The 16,002-nt window shown below is 42.6% G+C and overlaps 1 protein-coding gene across 20 annotated transcripts in view; it reads left to right on the top strand.

The window, feature by feature from the left end:
* LOC127449388 (leucine-rich repeat-containing protein 7-like) overlaps positions 1–16,002 on the top strand; it is a 191,177-nt gene that overhangs the window by 118,715 nt on the left and 56,460 nt on the right. For all 20 annotated transcript variants that reach the window (XM_051712762.1, XM_051712777.1, XM_051712761.1 and 17 more), the window contains 5 exons: positions 5,500–5,617; positions 6,413–6,491; positions 7,442–7,531; positions 7,921–7,977; positions 15,063–15,126. In XM_051712762.1, coding sequence (XP_051568722.1) covers positions 5,500–5,617; positions 6,413–6,491; positions 7,442–7,531; positions 7,921–7,977; positions 15,063–15,126 — 408 coding nt within the window. The remainder of the gene's footprint in view (positions 1–5,499; positions 5,618–6,412; positions 6,492–7,441; positions 7,532–7,920; positions 7,978–15,062; positions 15,127–16,002) is intronic.

The raw sequence follows: 16,002 nt of genomic DNA, 5'->3' as shown, positions 1-16,002 counted from the left end.
TCGCAGTGTCTTCCCCTTGGGAGGGACACCCCCCAACTAGACCTGGTCGGTCCAGTCGGATATTCCCCCTTTTTTTAGGGAGTGGAAAAAAGAAGGGGAAAAGAGGCCACGACTGGGCTAGCCTGTCTCTATCTTTTGGGTAGTCGACTTGTCCCCAAAGGGCCGTTTGACACTTATAACTATGTTGGGGGAAGTTACGTGTCGGCCTGGTGCGCTGGCTACAAGGCACACAGTTGTCTGCCCGTCACACACCGCCAGTTCACGTAACACAGTTCAGCCAGTTGCGGCATTTGTATAGGGACCACTAGTGTCACTACATGGACACAACATCAAGTGAGTGACAGATAGAGAACATCCTGGTTACTTGCGTAACCTCCGTTCCCTGATGGAGGGAACGAGACATTGTGTCCCTCCTGCCACAATGCTGAACTACCCGCTGAAATGGCCGGACCTTGTCTCGGCTCCTCAGCATAAAACCTGAATGAGTGGTTGCACGCCAGCTCCTTTTATACCCGTATGTCCGGGGGAGAGGCATGCAAATACCACTCGCCAGTTTTCATTGGTCTTTTATCAAAGACCAGAGGTGTCTCGGGCTCCCAAGAGTGACCCCTAGTGTCACTACATCGACACAACGTCTCGTTCCCACCATCAGGGAACGAAGGTTACGCAAGTAACAATGACGTTTTTTGTCTAATGAATGTTCTTGGCAAGATGTTTTTTCAATGTTTTGTCTGCGGAACGATCCAAAAACACCTTTAAACTGCATTACAGTTCATTGAAGAGACTGCACGTCTATCCCTCACAGCCTCGTTGTCATTCCTGTCAAAAATCAAAGATGGCGCTGCTGTGAATAAGGTGCCTGAAGTATTGCTCTAAAAGGTAGATACTTTTCTTTCAGGCATTAGAAAATCTTGATAAAGGCTTTTAAGAGCATTATTATAAATTGTTTATTTTACCATGTCTACTTCCCTAGTAATTTATTATTCAAATTAACACACTCTCTATTAAATATTATTAAAATATTATTAATACAAAAATTCACTGTTTGATTTGTAATACATTTATACTTTTTAAAGCTACTAAAGTTATCCAGCCAAGAGCAGTGTGTGGTTTTCTCCACTGCTTAATTTTCCCACTGTTTACGTTCACTTTAGACATAACTGACTGTGTTTACATTAATACCTCGCCAAGATGGGCATTTTGGTGAAATTTTGAAGTGTATTTGACCATTTATGAGAATTAGCGGAGCACATGCGCATGTAAAGCGCACACTCATAAGCCGCCTGTCAGTCAAACGGCACGCTGCTACAGAAGCAAAGAAAATAAAAAGTCAATATTTTAGATTTTATTGAGATCAACCAGTGGTTGTCATGCTATCGCGATCAACGTAATGAGCACCCCTGGTCTAGATGTAGAACATAGGCTAAATATAAAAAATTAGTCAAATGTTAATGATTGAAATCAAGGATTTTTATTTTCGATTAATATCGAAATCGTTTCATTGCTAACATTGCATAAATCTCTCAGAGCAGCCAAATAATCTTAGTTATAGCTCATTTACAGGCTACGTTATATATACAGAGAATTTAGTTGCAGGAACATGAAATTTACCTCGTTGCTTCAAATTAGAGGCAGAATTAAAGCTGATATCTCGACTGGCTTGAGCAAGCTAAACTCACATGACACGATCAAGCAATTGGCCTTTTTCATTGCGAAAAGCCCTTTCAGGTGCGGCCATGGATGTTCAGGTGTTGTACCGCTGCTTGAGGCATCCTACTCAAAGGTGTGAGAGACCCGGGTTCGCATCACGCAGTGATGAGCGAGATTCGGAGGATGCTTTCCACCCAAATATTTCATTTTTACTCCACTAATGTTTAGGTTTAGGTTTGGGTTTGGATTGGAGTGTAGATCCATAAAATATGCATTCCTCTTCATTGAATTACATCATGTACAGCTGAAAAGAGCTCGCTTCACAACTTCCCGCTTTGGTCATTTGGGGCAGTGTTTTAAATTTCAGTCAGCATATACTGATTTTTGCTAAAGAAAAGTCGACCTTCTCTTTCCGATTTCACTGTGGGATCAGACTGATTAAATGCAGCAGCTGCTGTGTTTTTCTAATGTTTCTAGCCACTAATTGGACCTACTTAAAATTACCTAGCTGCAGATTATCTAACTATACTGAACAATTCCTTTTAAATTTATGTGACGGAGTTGACATATCATGATTCTGACATGGTAAAGTAAGCACTATTACTTATAGTTACATAATTATAAAAAAAAAAAGCTTAAAAAAATAATTTAATTAAAAAAACTTAATATATTTTTTATTGTCTTTTTTTTTACTAAAATATTGCTGTTATGGTCTGAGGACAGGTGGTATTTGGGGGTAAGTGATAATGTAATGTCAAATTTATTAAATTACATGCTATTTCTGTATTAAGAACATTTTAATAATATGTAATTACTGTCAAAGTGGAAAATGTTGCTCTTTGAAAAACTATTGGCAAGTAAAATCGAGGGACATGTGCTGTTACGGTTATGAAATTTGGCTGACGATTAATTGTCAAACAAATAATTGCGATTATGACGATTACTTGTCTGTTTGAGGGATATGACGATTAATTGTCCCTTTAGGGCTTTCACGTTTAATTGTCATATTTCTTAAGGTGCTAGTGTGCTTCATACATCTTAAGAAGTCATTTTTACATATTTTACTTCAAATATATAAATCAAAAAATAAAATTACGGTGTAAGATTTCCTTTTAAGGCTTTAAAACTATATAAATAACATTTTTTTAAAAATTAGATATCAAATATTTCTACATTCTTAAAATATGTCTCAATTTTAGTTTTGGTCAATTTTACATTTACACTTGTTTTGGAACTTATAAAAAAAAATGTGTGTGTGTGTATATATATATATATATATATATATATATATATATATATACTGTATATATATATATATATATATATATATATATATATATATATATATATATATATATAATACAAACTATATAAATATAATATTTTTTATTATATGTATATTATATAATAGAATATTATGTTAAATTAATCAATAGTAAAATATTTCTGTCCTGATTTCTTCACTTTGACAAGTTATTTTAATGCTCTTTGATGAAACTCACAAGCCATTATTTTTCATGAAGCAAAACCTTTGAGATTTAATTTACTCATTTTATCACTCCACAGAAATAAAGCGTGCGTCACCTCCTCTGTGTCACTCCGTGTCATTAACAATAGCTGTCTCGTTTCGAAGGCCGCGTGCTAGCTAGGACGCGTCCTTTAAAGGTAGCGGTATACCGAGCATCCTCCTTTAAACAAGCCTCGTTTAAATGAGACGGCCTTCGTAGGACAAACAGACACAGAACTTATCATGGTTGCTATGACAGCACGCCACTCTTTACCAAGCGCGAGCACTTTGAGTGAAAGGGAACAAAGTACCTCTGGAAGGGAATATATGAGGTATATTTTAGGAGAGTTATAATGATGTAGAGAGAAAAGAAAACAGATGTTACATAATACTTCATTTTAATTGTATATTACTATAATTATACATATATACTCTGCACCCGTCTACTGAGGTACTTCAACTTGGGATTTAACATTTCTTGAGTTTGGACATCATATTTTCGGGCAAATTTGCATCATTTTTTCAGACAAATTATGTTCATTTCCATTGAAGCAAAGAATTGTGGGTTGTGAGTGTCCACGAAGGATACACCTCATGCATCCTCCGAATTCCCATGAAAGAAGGCTTCATTCTGAGTGTCCTACTCGCTTTTCTGAAATGAGACTGCCTCGATGACGTATGCGGTCGACAAATATGACCTCCGCAGAATGAAGCCTTCAAACGAGACACAGCTGTGTGAATGAACTCGCTTTGACCAGGAATATTTGATTTGCCATTACCCGATCGTTAAATTAAAGTGAAACCAGAGCGCTTTGCGCTCACTATCAACGTTTACCTTTGTCCGTTTATATTTTTGCAGGAGTTTGGCGCGAGCCTCTGCTGACAGCGATTCATTTTGAACAAATCTTTTATGTGAGTCAGAAGAACGAGTAGTCTCAGAGAGTGATACGTTTATTTTGTGTTGACCGCGCATGTGCATTGCGCAACCTCCGTTCATTTGTTACGTGAAAACCGCATAGGCGCTGTACAGGAAACAGAAATTATTAGTTCACCTCTCAACTCTTTTGGTCCGAGTCGTTCGTTCTTTTGTTATGTGACAGCCGTATACGCTATGTATTGCTCACACAGGAAACAGAAGTGATTAGTGCACCTCTCAGTCTTCTGGTCCGAGTCGTTCGTTCTTTTGTCATGTGACAGCCATATACGCTATGCATTGCACACACAGGAAACAGAAATGATTAGTTCACCTCTCGAGTCTTCTGGTCCGAGTCGTTCGTTCATTTGTCACGGGACAGCAGTATACGCTATGCACGTACGGCTGTCACGTGACAAAAGAACGAACGCCTCAGACAAGAAGATTCAATCCAGAGGTGAACTAATCATTTGTTTCTCATAATTTGTCCTTGGCTGCATTATACATTTTTCCTTATTGGGACTATAATCAAAGTTTGTGTAAGTAGTCATGTTGGGGGGATTTGGCTATTGAAAATGTAACATTTTAATTTAATTCTGCTCAAATGAACGAAATGAACTAAATGACTTGAAAAAAGATTTGTTCATTTTGCTGAACGAGACTCAAAGATTCAAGTGAGTAAAATTATCCGATCTTCCCATCACTACTTTGAGAAGCATTTCACACGCTCTTCCGGACAGGAGCTGCTCTGGGTTGATGTCCGCGGTCCGGCTCAGTGGCGATCGGAGTTCAACTGAATGACACACAAACGTGCCGTTCATGGCATTTATATATTAGTTTAAAATTCCCTTATTTGGGCATTAAAATGTGATTTGGATTTGAAGTGCACAATAATCGCGGTCATCTCAAATAACCGCAGTTAGATTAAAGAACCGCGATCAGACGATTATTTAATAATCGCGACAGGCCAACTCAAGAATCAATGATTATCATTCTTATTTCTGTATTTATGAAGTTAATAACATTGTAATTAACAATTACAGTACATGAAAAGCACTCAATCTGTCTTAATAACTGCTTGTCAAGTTTTGGAAAGGTCTTCATGTATATCCACTCTGCTTGTCAAAAGCAGTGCTAATGCATTTCTGGAGCATGGCCTCATAAAGAAGGGTTGAAAGCTTTGCTAACCCAATTTTATTAAGTTGATTTAAATTTTGAACTGCAAGGTTCCTTGAAAAATCACCAAATGTTCAGTTATGTTCACATGAAAAACAGTCAGAGCCTCCACAAACAATTTAAATACCCTCCATACTAATTTCAATGAGATGCACCCTCCATCCAGATCTCTTTATATGTCTCTCTCTCTCTCTCTCTCTCTCTCTCTCTCTCTCTCTCTCTCTCTCTCTCTCTCTCTCTCTCTTTTTCTCAGCAACTCTTCAACTGTCAAGCACTCAAGAAGCTGAGTATGCCTGACAATGACCTCTCCAACCTGCCAACCACCATCGCCAGCCTTGTGAACCTGAAAGAGTTAGATATTAGTAAAAATGGTACATTCCATATATCCTTAATGCTAATACTTTCTTCTGTATTTGGGTTAAAGGAATAGTTCACTCAAAAATGAAAATTCTCTCAGCATTTACTCACCCTTATGCCATCCCAGATGTGTATGACTTTCATCTGCTGAACTCAAATGAAGATTTTTAGAAGAATATCTCAGCTCTGTAGGTCCATACAATTCAAGTGAATGGGTGCCAACATTTTGAAGCTCCAAAAATCACATACATCAGCATAAAAGTAATCGATAAGACTCCAGTGGTTAAATCAATGTCTTCAGAAGCAAAGTGGGTGAGAAACAGTTCAATATTTATGTCCTTTTTTTACTGTAAATTTTCCTCCCTGCTCAGTCAGGCTGCACTTTAACTTTCACAATCACATTCTTCTTGTGTTTTTGGTTATTCACATTCTTCATGTGCTGGGCAGGGAGAAGAATTTCTAGCAAAAAAGGACTTAAATATTGATCTGTTTTTCACTCACACTTATAGTATCACTTCTGAAGATATGGATTAAAACACTGGAGATGTATGGATTACTTTTGTGATGCCAATAAATAATGTGCTTTTTGGAGCCTCAAAATTTTGATTAAAAATCATAATTTGTGTTCTGCAGAAGAAAGGAAGTCATACATATCTGGGATGGCATTTGGGTGAGTAAATGATGACAGAATTTTCCTTTTTGGTTGAACTATCCCTTTAAGGGTTACTTTCATTTTTTGTTTTTGGAGTTGGGCAGACAATATACACAAAATGTATCAACATGGTATAATTGGCTTTTATTTTTTTCAGGTATTCAAGAGTTTCCAGACAGCATCAAATGCTGTAAATGTCTATCAGTTGTGGAGGCCAGTGTAAATCCTATAGCCAAGTAAGTAAAGCTGCCACTGTTTTTGGAATCAGAAATGCTGAGAACTTGTGTGTTGGTTAATAATTGTAAAATGTTGTTTAGTCTGTTATTTCTAGGAAATGCCATTTCTTATTTTTCATGCATGATGTGCTGTTTTATTCTCTTTGCACTCTGTTCAACAAATGGAATTTTTTTTCTATTTGTGAAGCAATTATTTGTCATCTGGTTTCCTCAAAATAAGAGTACTGAGGGAAAGTAAATGCTGATATTCTAAAAGCAAATGGCAGATATTTTCACATTCATTGTCTTTTTAAAAAAAAAAAAAAAAATTTTTATTATGAATATGAGATTTGTGCATTAATACTGCATATTGTGAGCACACATCATGCCTTAAACATTTATCAAGCTCCACTCAAGGGAAGATTAGAGATGCATTTCTATTTTTTTGTTAATTTTTTACATTTTGCAGTACTCCAAAGCTCTGATTAAATTAAATAGAAAATATTTTATAATAATAATAATACATATAGTAATTAACAAATATTTTAAAAGTACATTAAGATATAATACAAATAAGAAAAATAAAAAATAAGTAAAAATACAAATACCACAAATATAAGTAGAAATACAAAGACTTCATCACATTTTGAAAGGTTAACATTACTTCAGATATCAGACGATACTTCAGGTAAATATTTTAGGTCACAAAGGTTCAGTTGACCAAAAAAGTTTGTGAACCTGAGTGATAGAGGATCAAAAGTTCAGGAACTAGTGTACAGTCTCTGCTGAGATCCCTTTCTTTATATTATGATTAAATCAGCCCTCAGGTGACTCCATTCACTGGAATGCTAACAGAGGCAGAAGAAGGGGAAGTGTAGAGGGATTATGGCTCTCACCACTTGTGAAGTACTTAATCAAATCTAAAGGGCACTGGCCTTTAAGAGGGTCTGATCATCTCTCTGTTCCCTCAGACTCCCAGATGGCTTCACCCAGCTTCTCAACTTGACCCAGCTCTTCTTAAATGATGCCTTCCTTGAATACCTACCTGCCAATTTTGGGAGGTAAGAGCATTACCTCAGTCCTCTCTGTTGCTCTGAAATGGCTCTTTAGTTCCCATCTTGGGTCATCGTGTTCTTTGTTTAATTACCATTAGCATTTGTTTTACAATTATTTTTAGATCTTATTTTGTATCCACAGCAAATATTTACAGAGGCTAGGACTGATTCTAGCAGTGATTTCACGAAAGCTTTTATGAACAAATAGGGTTCTTGCATCTCATGTTGCATTTGCATAGGGAAAAGGGGATTCATTATAGTAGCTGTTAGATTAGTCAAGGGCTGTTGCATTTAATTTAGTTGCATTTAGTTTAGTTTAAACACCAAAAAATCTGTGCTTGCTTGAAAAAAAGCTTAAAAAATATTTTCAAAATGATTTACAATTTGTGTTTCAGATTGTCCAAATTACGGATCCTGGAGCTTCGTGAAAATCACCTGAAAACTATGCCAAAGTTAGTCACTTCATGCTCTAAATTTTATGAAAAAGGGTTGTTGTTTTTTTATTATTATTGTTTTAGAGGTGTCCCTTTGGTTAATTTATTAGTCCTTAAGTCTTTTTAACACAAATCATTCTGATTTAATTATATTTAAGTCTTAAGGTGGTCACATACCGGACGAGAAGCTGTCAGAGTCCAGCCACTTATATTGATTGTGTTGTTGTCTTTGTGGCTGAGCTCTGACATCATTCCTCTGCTGCTGCCAGCACTCTCAGCCACGCTTTGTGTTGCGCTTGCCTTGTGCCTTCCGGGTTGTTATTCGTTGTCATGTTGTGCTGGGTTTCAGCCGCTTTGGTCTGGCTTGCCTGTTTATATGTGGCCGAACCCTCGCACAAATGTGCGCATGTTACCGTTGTCTCTAGCGATATGCGCTTGTGTCATTCGGGTGTTGTGTCTGTGAGAGTGTGTGACTTTGTTTAATTTCTGTATTGCCATGTGTCTCTAAGTTTTGCATCATACCCCGCCTCCTTATCTCCTCATTATTAGTTTATTGTTTTCACCTGTCCCTGTTTAACCTGTTTGATTTCTCCACTTTATTAGCTCCTCGTGTATGTTGTCCTGTGCTGGATTGTTTCACTGTATTCGTTGGTGGGTTTTCGTCCCCTTCGGTTCTGTTCCTCATATATTTATTTCTTTTGGTTTTGTTTGTGTTCTTTTCTCTCCATTGAGAGAGTTTGTGTTATGTTTGTTTTTTATTTTTAATAAAAGCTCATTGTTGCCTATCTGCGCTTGGGTCCTTCCTTCAAACACCCCTTTCTGTGACAGAAGCGCCATGCCGCGTCGCGGCTAGTACACGACACAGGTACCAAGCACAGGGCACATTGATGAGGTTCAGGTGGCAGACAGTGCACACAAAAGTTACCAAGGTTTTTCCCTTCTTCAAGAATGAACAACGCTAAAGTAAATGATCTATGTCCTTTGATAATGATTTGGGTCGAATTTAATGGAAAATATGCAAGTTGCGCTCCGTGGCGCAGCAGAAATTTGAGCAGTCTCCGGAGTCGTAGCTGGGTGCCGCTGACAGATGCCGAGCGGCAGTGGTGATGTGCGTTCCTTCATTGAAAACATCTTGGTTACCATTGTAACCTCCGTTCCCTGATGGAGGGAACGAGACATTGTGTCGATATAGTGACACTAGGGGTCGCACTTGGGAGTCCCAAACACCTCTAATCTTCGAGAAAAGGCCAATGAGAATTGGCCAGTGGAATTTGCATGCCACTCCCCCGGACATACGGGTATAAAAGGAGCTGGCTCGCAACCACTCATTCAGGTTTTATGCTGAGGAGCCGAGACAAAGTCCCAGCCATTTCAGCGGATAGTACAGCGTTGTGGCAAGAGGGACACAACATTTCGTTCCCTCCATCAGGGAACAGAGGTTACAACAGTAACCAAGACGTTCCCCTTCTGTCACTCACTCGACGTTGTGTCGATGTAGTGACACTAGGGGTCCCTATAGAGAAACGCCACAACAGCTGGACTGTGTTACGTGAACTGCCGATGCAGGTGCAAGCAAGCTGCTGCGTGCATAATAGCAGGTGCATCAGTCCGCACGTAACCTCCCCCAACGCCCCACAAGATGTCATGTATTTCCCCACATCCCAGAGGGGGGGAAGTGACATAACTAGCCAGCCGCGGCCTTTTCTCTCCACAGAGTATTAGATTTGGCTGAGCACAATCAGGAGGGCCGTCTTCAAAGAGAGGACTTTCAGCTTGACTGACTCTAGCGGCTCAAACGGGGCTCTCCGAAGGCCCAGGAGGACCACATACACCTTCAGGGTGGAAGGGGACAGCCGCCCCTCCAGCCTCTCCTGCAGGAAGGAAAGCACTGACTCGACTGTGCATCTCTGGGGTCTTCACCTCAGGAAGAACACCAACTCACGTACAAACGCCACTTCAGGGCATAAAGCTGCCTCGTAGAGGGAGCCCTGGCCTGAGTGATCATGTCTACCACTGCTGGTGGCAGGCCACTTAGGTTTTCCGCATCCATCCAAGGGCCAGACGTGGAGGTTCCAGAGGTCTGGGCGTGGGTGCAGATGGTGCCACGTCCCTGAGAGAGGAGGTCCTTCCTCGGGAATCTGCCAGGAGGGGCTGTCGCGAGGGGCGTGAGATCCGAGAACCAAGTCTGAGTGGGCCAGTACAGCGCCACGAGGGTGACCTGTTCCTCGTCCTCCCTGAGGTCTGTGCAAGTAGGCTTACTGGGGGAAACGCGTATTTGCGCAGCTCCCGGGTCCAGCTGTGTGCCAGCGCATCTGTCCCGAGGGGGGCTCGCGTCAGGGAATACCAGAGTGGGCATTGGGAGAATTCACGGGAAGCGAATAAATCTACCTGTGCTTTGCCAAATCGACTCCAAATCAGCTGGACCACCTGGGGGTGGAGTCTCCACTCTCCGCTTAGCATCGCCTGCTGCGACAGCGTGTCCGCTGTGGTGTTGAGGCTGCCCGGGATATGAGTGGCCCGCAGTGACCTCAACTGCTGCTGACTCCAGAGGAAGAGATGGCGGTCGAGTTGCAACATGCGACGAGAGCGTAGGCCACCTTGGCGATTTATATATGCTACTGTCGCTGTGTTGTCTGACCAGACCAACACATGCTTGCCCCGGATCAATGGCAATAGCCTCCGCAGGGTGAGCAGTACAGCCAGCAACTCGTGGCAGTTGATATGCCCGTTGCACACGGCGCACCAGCCCAACTTGGAGGCACCTGTGGTGACCATGACGCGTCTGGACACTTGCTGTAGGGGGATCCTGCCCGCAGAAATGCAAGGTCTGTCCAAGGGCTGAATAAGTGATGGCAGAGTGGTGTGATAGCGACGCGATGTGTGCCACGGTGCCATGCCCATCTCGGGACTCGAGTCTGATGCCAGTGCTGAAGCGGTCTCATATGCATCAACCCAAGTGGCGTGACCGCTGCCGAGGATGCCATATGCCCCAGGAGCCACTGAAATTGTTTCAGTGGAAACACTGTCCTCCGCCTGAATGACTTCAGGCAGTTCAGCACTGACAGCGCGTGCTCGCTTGTGAGGCGTGCTATCATCGAGACCGAGTCTAACTCCATGCCAAGAAAAGAGATGCTCTGAACAGGGGAGAGCTTGCTCTTTACCCAGTTGACCTGAAGCCCTAGATGGCTGGGGTGCCTGAGCACCAGGTCCCTGTGTGTGCATAGCAACTCTCGAGAGTGTGCTAGAATCAGCCAGTCATCGAGGTAGTATAGTATGCGGACGCCCACTTTCCTTAACGGGGCAAGAGCTGCCTCTGCGACCTTCGTGAAGACACGAGGGGACAGGGACAAACCAAAGGGGAGGGCCTTGTACTGATACGCCCGGCCGTCGAAAGCAAACCGTAGGAAGGGTCTGTGACGAGGTAAAACTGAGACGTGAAAGTATGCATCCTTCAGGTCTACCACCGCGTAGCAATCTTGACGCCGGACGCACGCAAAAATGCGCTTCTGCATGAGCATCTTGAATGGGAGTTTGTGTAAGGCCCGGTTCAAAACTCGCAGGTCCAAGATTGGCCGCAACCCACCGCCTTTCTTTGGCACGATGATGTAAGGGCTGTAGAACCCTTTCCTCATCTCGGCTGGAGGGACAGGCTCTACGCAGGGTGGTGGTGTTCTCGCCCTGCACCGAGGTGAAGCGGATGCCGCTGAACCGGGGCGGGCGCCTGGCAAACTGAATCGTGTAGCCAATCCTGGCCAGCCATCGCGACGGGTTGGAAAGCGCTAACCACACCTCCAAGCTCCGGGCGAGGGGCACTAAGGTGACAATAGCTTCTAACGTACCTGTGGGTGGGGCCTCGCGGCGGGGGGAGCAGGGGACGCCACGTCGAGGAGCCTTGCTTCGTCTCGAACTCGTGGCTCCGCTGAGGGGGCCCTCGGAGCACTTAACTTGCTCCATGTACCCGGCGTCGGGGGGTCTGTGACGGGGAGGAGGGACTTTTTGACCGTCCTCGTAGCTCATCACAACCGCCTGGCCGTGGGTGTGAGTGTGGCGCGGTCGGGCACACGAAGGTGGGGGGCCCGTCGCAGGTGCTCCATGTCCGGTTGCCATGATAACGGCAGTCATAAACACTGACTGTGTGACCCAAGGAGTGAGGAAACTGCTCTTCTTTTGAAAATGTGGGTGAACACAAAACAAAAGGGAACATAAGATTTACCTCCTGGCCCTCCACCGGGGGACGGAGTGGTCTGGATACCAGCTCCATGGTAGCAGCAGACATCTCCCTCCCTGGGTCTTCCGTCTCAGGGGCACTTAGGAGCCTTCCGGGTCCTTGCGCCCGGTCGTGAAGAGGGGGGCGTCAGCTTCCTGCAGGGGGCTCTATGCGGGGGCCGAGAACTGGGCTCGGGCTGTGGCGGAGCCGCCTGGGCTTTCGCCGCTGCAGGGGGACACCCTCGGCGAGCAGACGGGGTATGGGATCTTGAGCCGCACCGGGGTAAGATGTGCTGTATCGCCTCAGTCTGCTTCTTCACCGCCGAGAACTGCTGGGCAAAGTCCTTGACGGTGTCGCTGAATAGGCCAATCTGGGAGATGGGAGCGTTGAGAAAGCAAGCCTTGTCGGCGTCCCTCATCTCGAGGACAGGTGGCGCTCCTGAACCACCAAGGTGGACATCGCCTGCCCGAGTGCTCGTGCCGTGACCTTCGTCCCCCGGAGGGCGAGGGCGGTCACCAAGCGCAGCTCCTGCATCACATCGGGATCAGGACTACCCACATGCAGCTCTTTCAGTGCCTTGGCCTGGTGTACTTGCAGGAAGGCCATGGCATGTAGGGCAGAGGCGGTCTGTCCAGCAGCACTGTAGGCTTTGGTTGCCAGAGACGATGTAGTCCCACAGACCCTGGAGGGGTGCGCCAGATGATCCCACCAGGTGACGGCGTTTTGGGGAACTACCCGGCGAGACCGCGCCCATTAAAATCCCCAAATCGCCTCCAGCACCAGCCGGGTCGGCCTCGTACCCGTAGGTAGAAGGCACATCGTGGGGGGCGGCTGGAGTGGCTTTCCCTTGGAGGAAGGAAAGCTGTGACCGCAACCTTGCCATGGTCATGTTCTCGTAATGAGAACATGAACCATCCACGAATGCTGCCTCAGTGTTAGCGTGGCCCAGACACGTGAGGCAGCGCCCGTGGCCATCAGAGGCAGAGAGATAACAACCGCATCCAGGAATCACACAAAAATGGAAAGGCATCTTTAAAAAGACGTTCACGTCAATGTGTTGCTCTGATTGAGGAAAATATACTCTTTGCAGAAATATATACTCTCTCAGTAACGCTGTCGAAGCGCCCTGGGGCGTAGTCTGCACTAAGCGCGCAGAAGGAGAGAAAGCCGCTGAAATGCACCGTATATTCAACAGCATACGCTTCTTTCTGTGGTGAATGGACTGGCAGTGGAATTCAGCTCACTGACACACAACCGTTTGGCTCTGAAGAAAAAATCTGAATGAGTGGTTGCGAGCCAGCTCCTTTTTTATACCCGTATGTCCGGGGCAGTGGCATGCAAATTCCACTCGCCAATTCTCATTGGCTTTTTCTCAAAGATTAGAGGTGTTTGGGGCTCCCAAGAGCGACCCCTAGTGTCACTACATTGACACAACATCGAGTGAGTGACAGAAGGGGAACAGTTGTTTTGAATTTAAGAACGCGCGATGTCGTTCGCCAGACGTGTCCAGTGTGCGACCCCCTTTACACTGCTATATAATGCAAAGAGAAAAAGAGAGCTTCTCTCAACACCTACCACAGCAGTTGAACAAATCAGCCAATACTGCTGTTTAAATCCAATGCTAATTCAAAAATGTTATTGGTTTTGAAATAAATATATTTTAAAAAGTAATTCCTTCTGAAGCCTACTAAAAATGTATTAATGATTGCTAAAAACTGTATTTCATTTAAATGAAAAAACAGATGTTGTCATACAGTATATTGGAATGTTGATATTAGAAATTTGTTACAGCTGTATACCCCTAAAAAAGATAACAGACTGGCTTAAAAACAAAAGCAAACCTTCCATAAAATTTCACCCTTTTATTGATTTTATGAAGAGTATGTCTAAAGACCAGGGCTTCATTTTCCAAAGCATTGTAAGCCTAAGTAGATCATAAAACCACTGGCACCACTGGTCTCTACGATCAACTTAAGCATGCGATGCTTTTGGGAAATGCAGCCCAGATTGATTGTCATTCTAATACTACTACATATATAGTAGTGCTATATATACTATATAGATATACAGTATATACATATATATATATATATATATATATATATATATATATATATATATATATATATATATACACACACACACTACCAGTCAAAACTTTTGAAACACGACTGCATATACTAACAAAATATTTTTTGTGTATTTACTGTCAGATTGTGTCATTTATTTCTTTTTTATATTGTGTAATTGTGCAAAAGTGATTATGTAATATTTTAAAGTTAAATATATTCTTCTCTGTAGGGGAATGGCATGTAGGTTTTATTTTTTGTTGTTCATCCCTCAATATGTGATTTAAATATGAGTTAGCTCAAGAGAGTCAGTCTATAATGTCATTTGTCACAGTGGAGAAGTCCTCAGACCCCTCTAGAGAGGGACACATATTGCACATGGTAGCTTATGCTTGCTGACTTGTTAAGATGTCGTGGTTCAAGACTATTTTTATCTACCGGCAATAATACCACTGGATCTGCTCTTTAAAATGCTGAAAATGCACTCATCAACTTGAAATTCTACATGCAAAATTGGTGCCAATGTTTAGTGACTTCGTCCCTGTGTCTTCGCAAAGTAGACATAATTTTTGAAACGGCAATCTATCAAATTTACATCATAAATTTTAACAATCCATATCTTCCAATCCATAATATTTCAAGTGCATATTCATTGAGTTTTATCCATGATGTCTTTATCATTCATGCCATTACTCTACCTAAAGGCATAGTTAAAAAAAAATTCTATCTTTGTGTTCTGATACAGCTGATAATCACATGGCTGTATGCACATGGTGCATTTGTCACTGATATTAAAGGATTGATTTCCTTTTTTTGTCATGTTGCAGGTCAATTCACAGGCTGTCACAACTGGAACGGTTAGACTTGGGAAGCAATGAATTTTCAGAACTGGTAAGAAAAACATTGTTTCATCACTGGGACAGCTGCTACCTCACTCAGTCTTTTTCCAGAATGGATTTTGGCTTTAGTGAGGATTGAGGGGTAGGGGAAGCTATTGCCTATTGCCAAAGTCTCTTGTCAGGTCTCCTGTGCTGCACTGCATTGGTTGCATCATGCACTGTTCCATTATTCATGAGTTGGTTTAAACACGCAGTGCCTACCATGACAGAACATTCACTGCTGAGCTGCATTTAATTGGCTCACCCAAGCTGGAGTATACAATGGCAGGGAATTTATCATATATATCCAAGCTACTCACACCCAGTCTATAGCAGTTCTTCTCACTGCTTGATGCTGGCGATGTTGCAATAATTAATTTGGGTCTTGATCAATGACCAGGTCCATGAGCTTGCAAGTTATTGGGTCTAGATGACTTCGGCTGTGGCAGTGGAACTCCAAATTAGATATGAATAATTATTTTGGATAGAAGCTTTTGGTTGTTTTGAAACAACTTCATGCAAGTTACCTGTTTTAGAAAATTCTTAATAATGGCTGGAAAAAACATAATGATATTTAGTGATTGGCAAGCTTCTTAAAAATGTAGCTTTCTAAGCTACTAACTGTCACGTATTCCCTGTGTTTTTGCTTAGACTTTTGTGTTGAAATTCTTGTTTAGTTCTTGTTTCATGTGGTTTTGTAGTCCTTTGTATTTTTTTCATGATTGGTTCTCTCTGATTGTTTCCCCATGTGTTCCTCATTCTCTGATTGTTTACCCAGGTGTTCCTTGTCTTCCCTTGTGTATTTAAGCCCTTGTTTCCCCTGGTTAGTTTGTCAGTCTTTACGTGTGTTGTCATGTTCTGTGCTTGGTTTCCCATGTTTTGTTTTTTA

This window comes from Myxocyprinus asiaticus, chromosome 12 (assembly GCF_019703515.2).
Source record: "Myxocyprinus asiaticus isolate MX2 ecotype Aquarium Trade chromosome 12, UBuf_Myxa_2, whole genome shotgun sequence".
In the NCBI taxonomy this organism is placed as follows: Eukaryota; Metazoa; Chordata; class Actinopteri; order Cypriniformes; family Catostomidae; genus Myxocyprinus; species Myxocyprinus asiaticus.
Note: the sequence above shows the minus strand (reverse complement) of the source record. Positions and strands in the feature narration are given on the sequence as shown.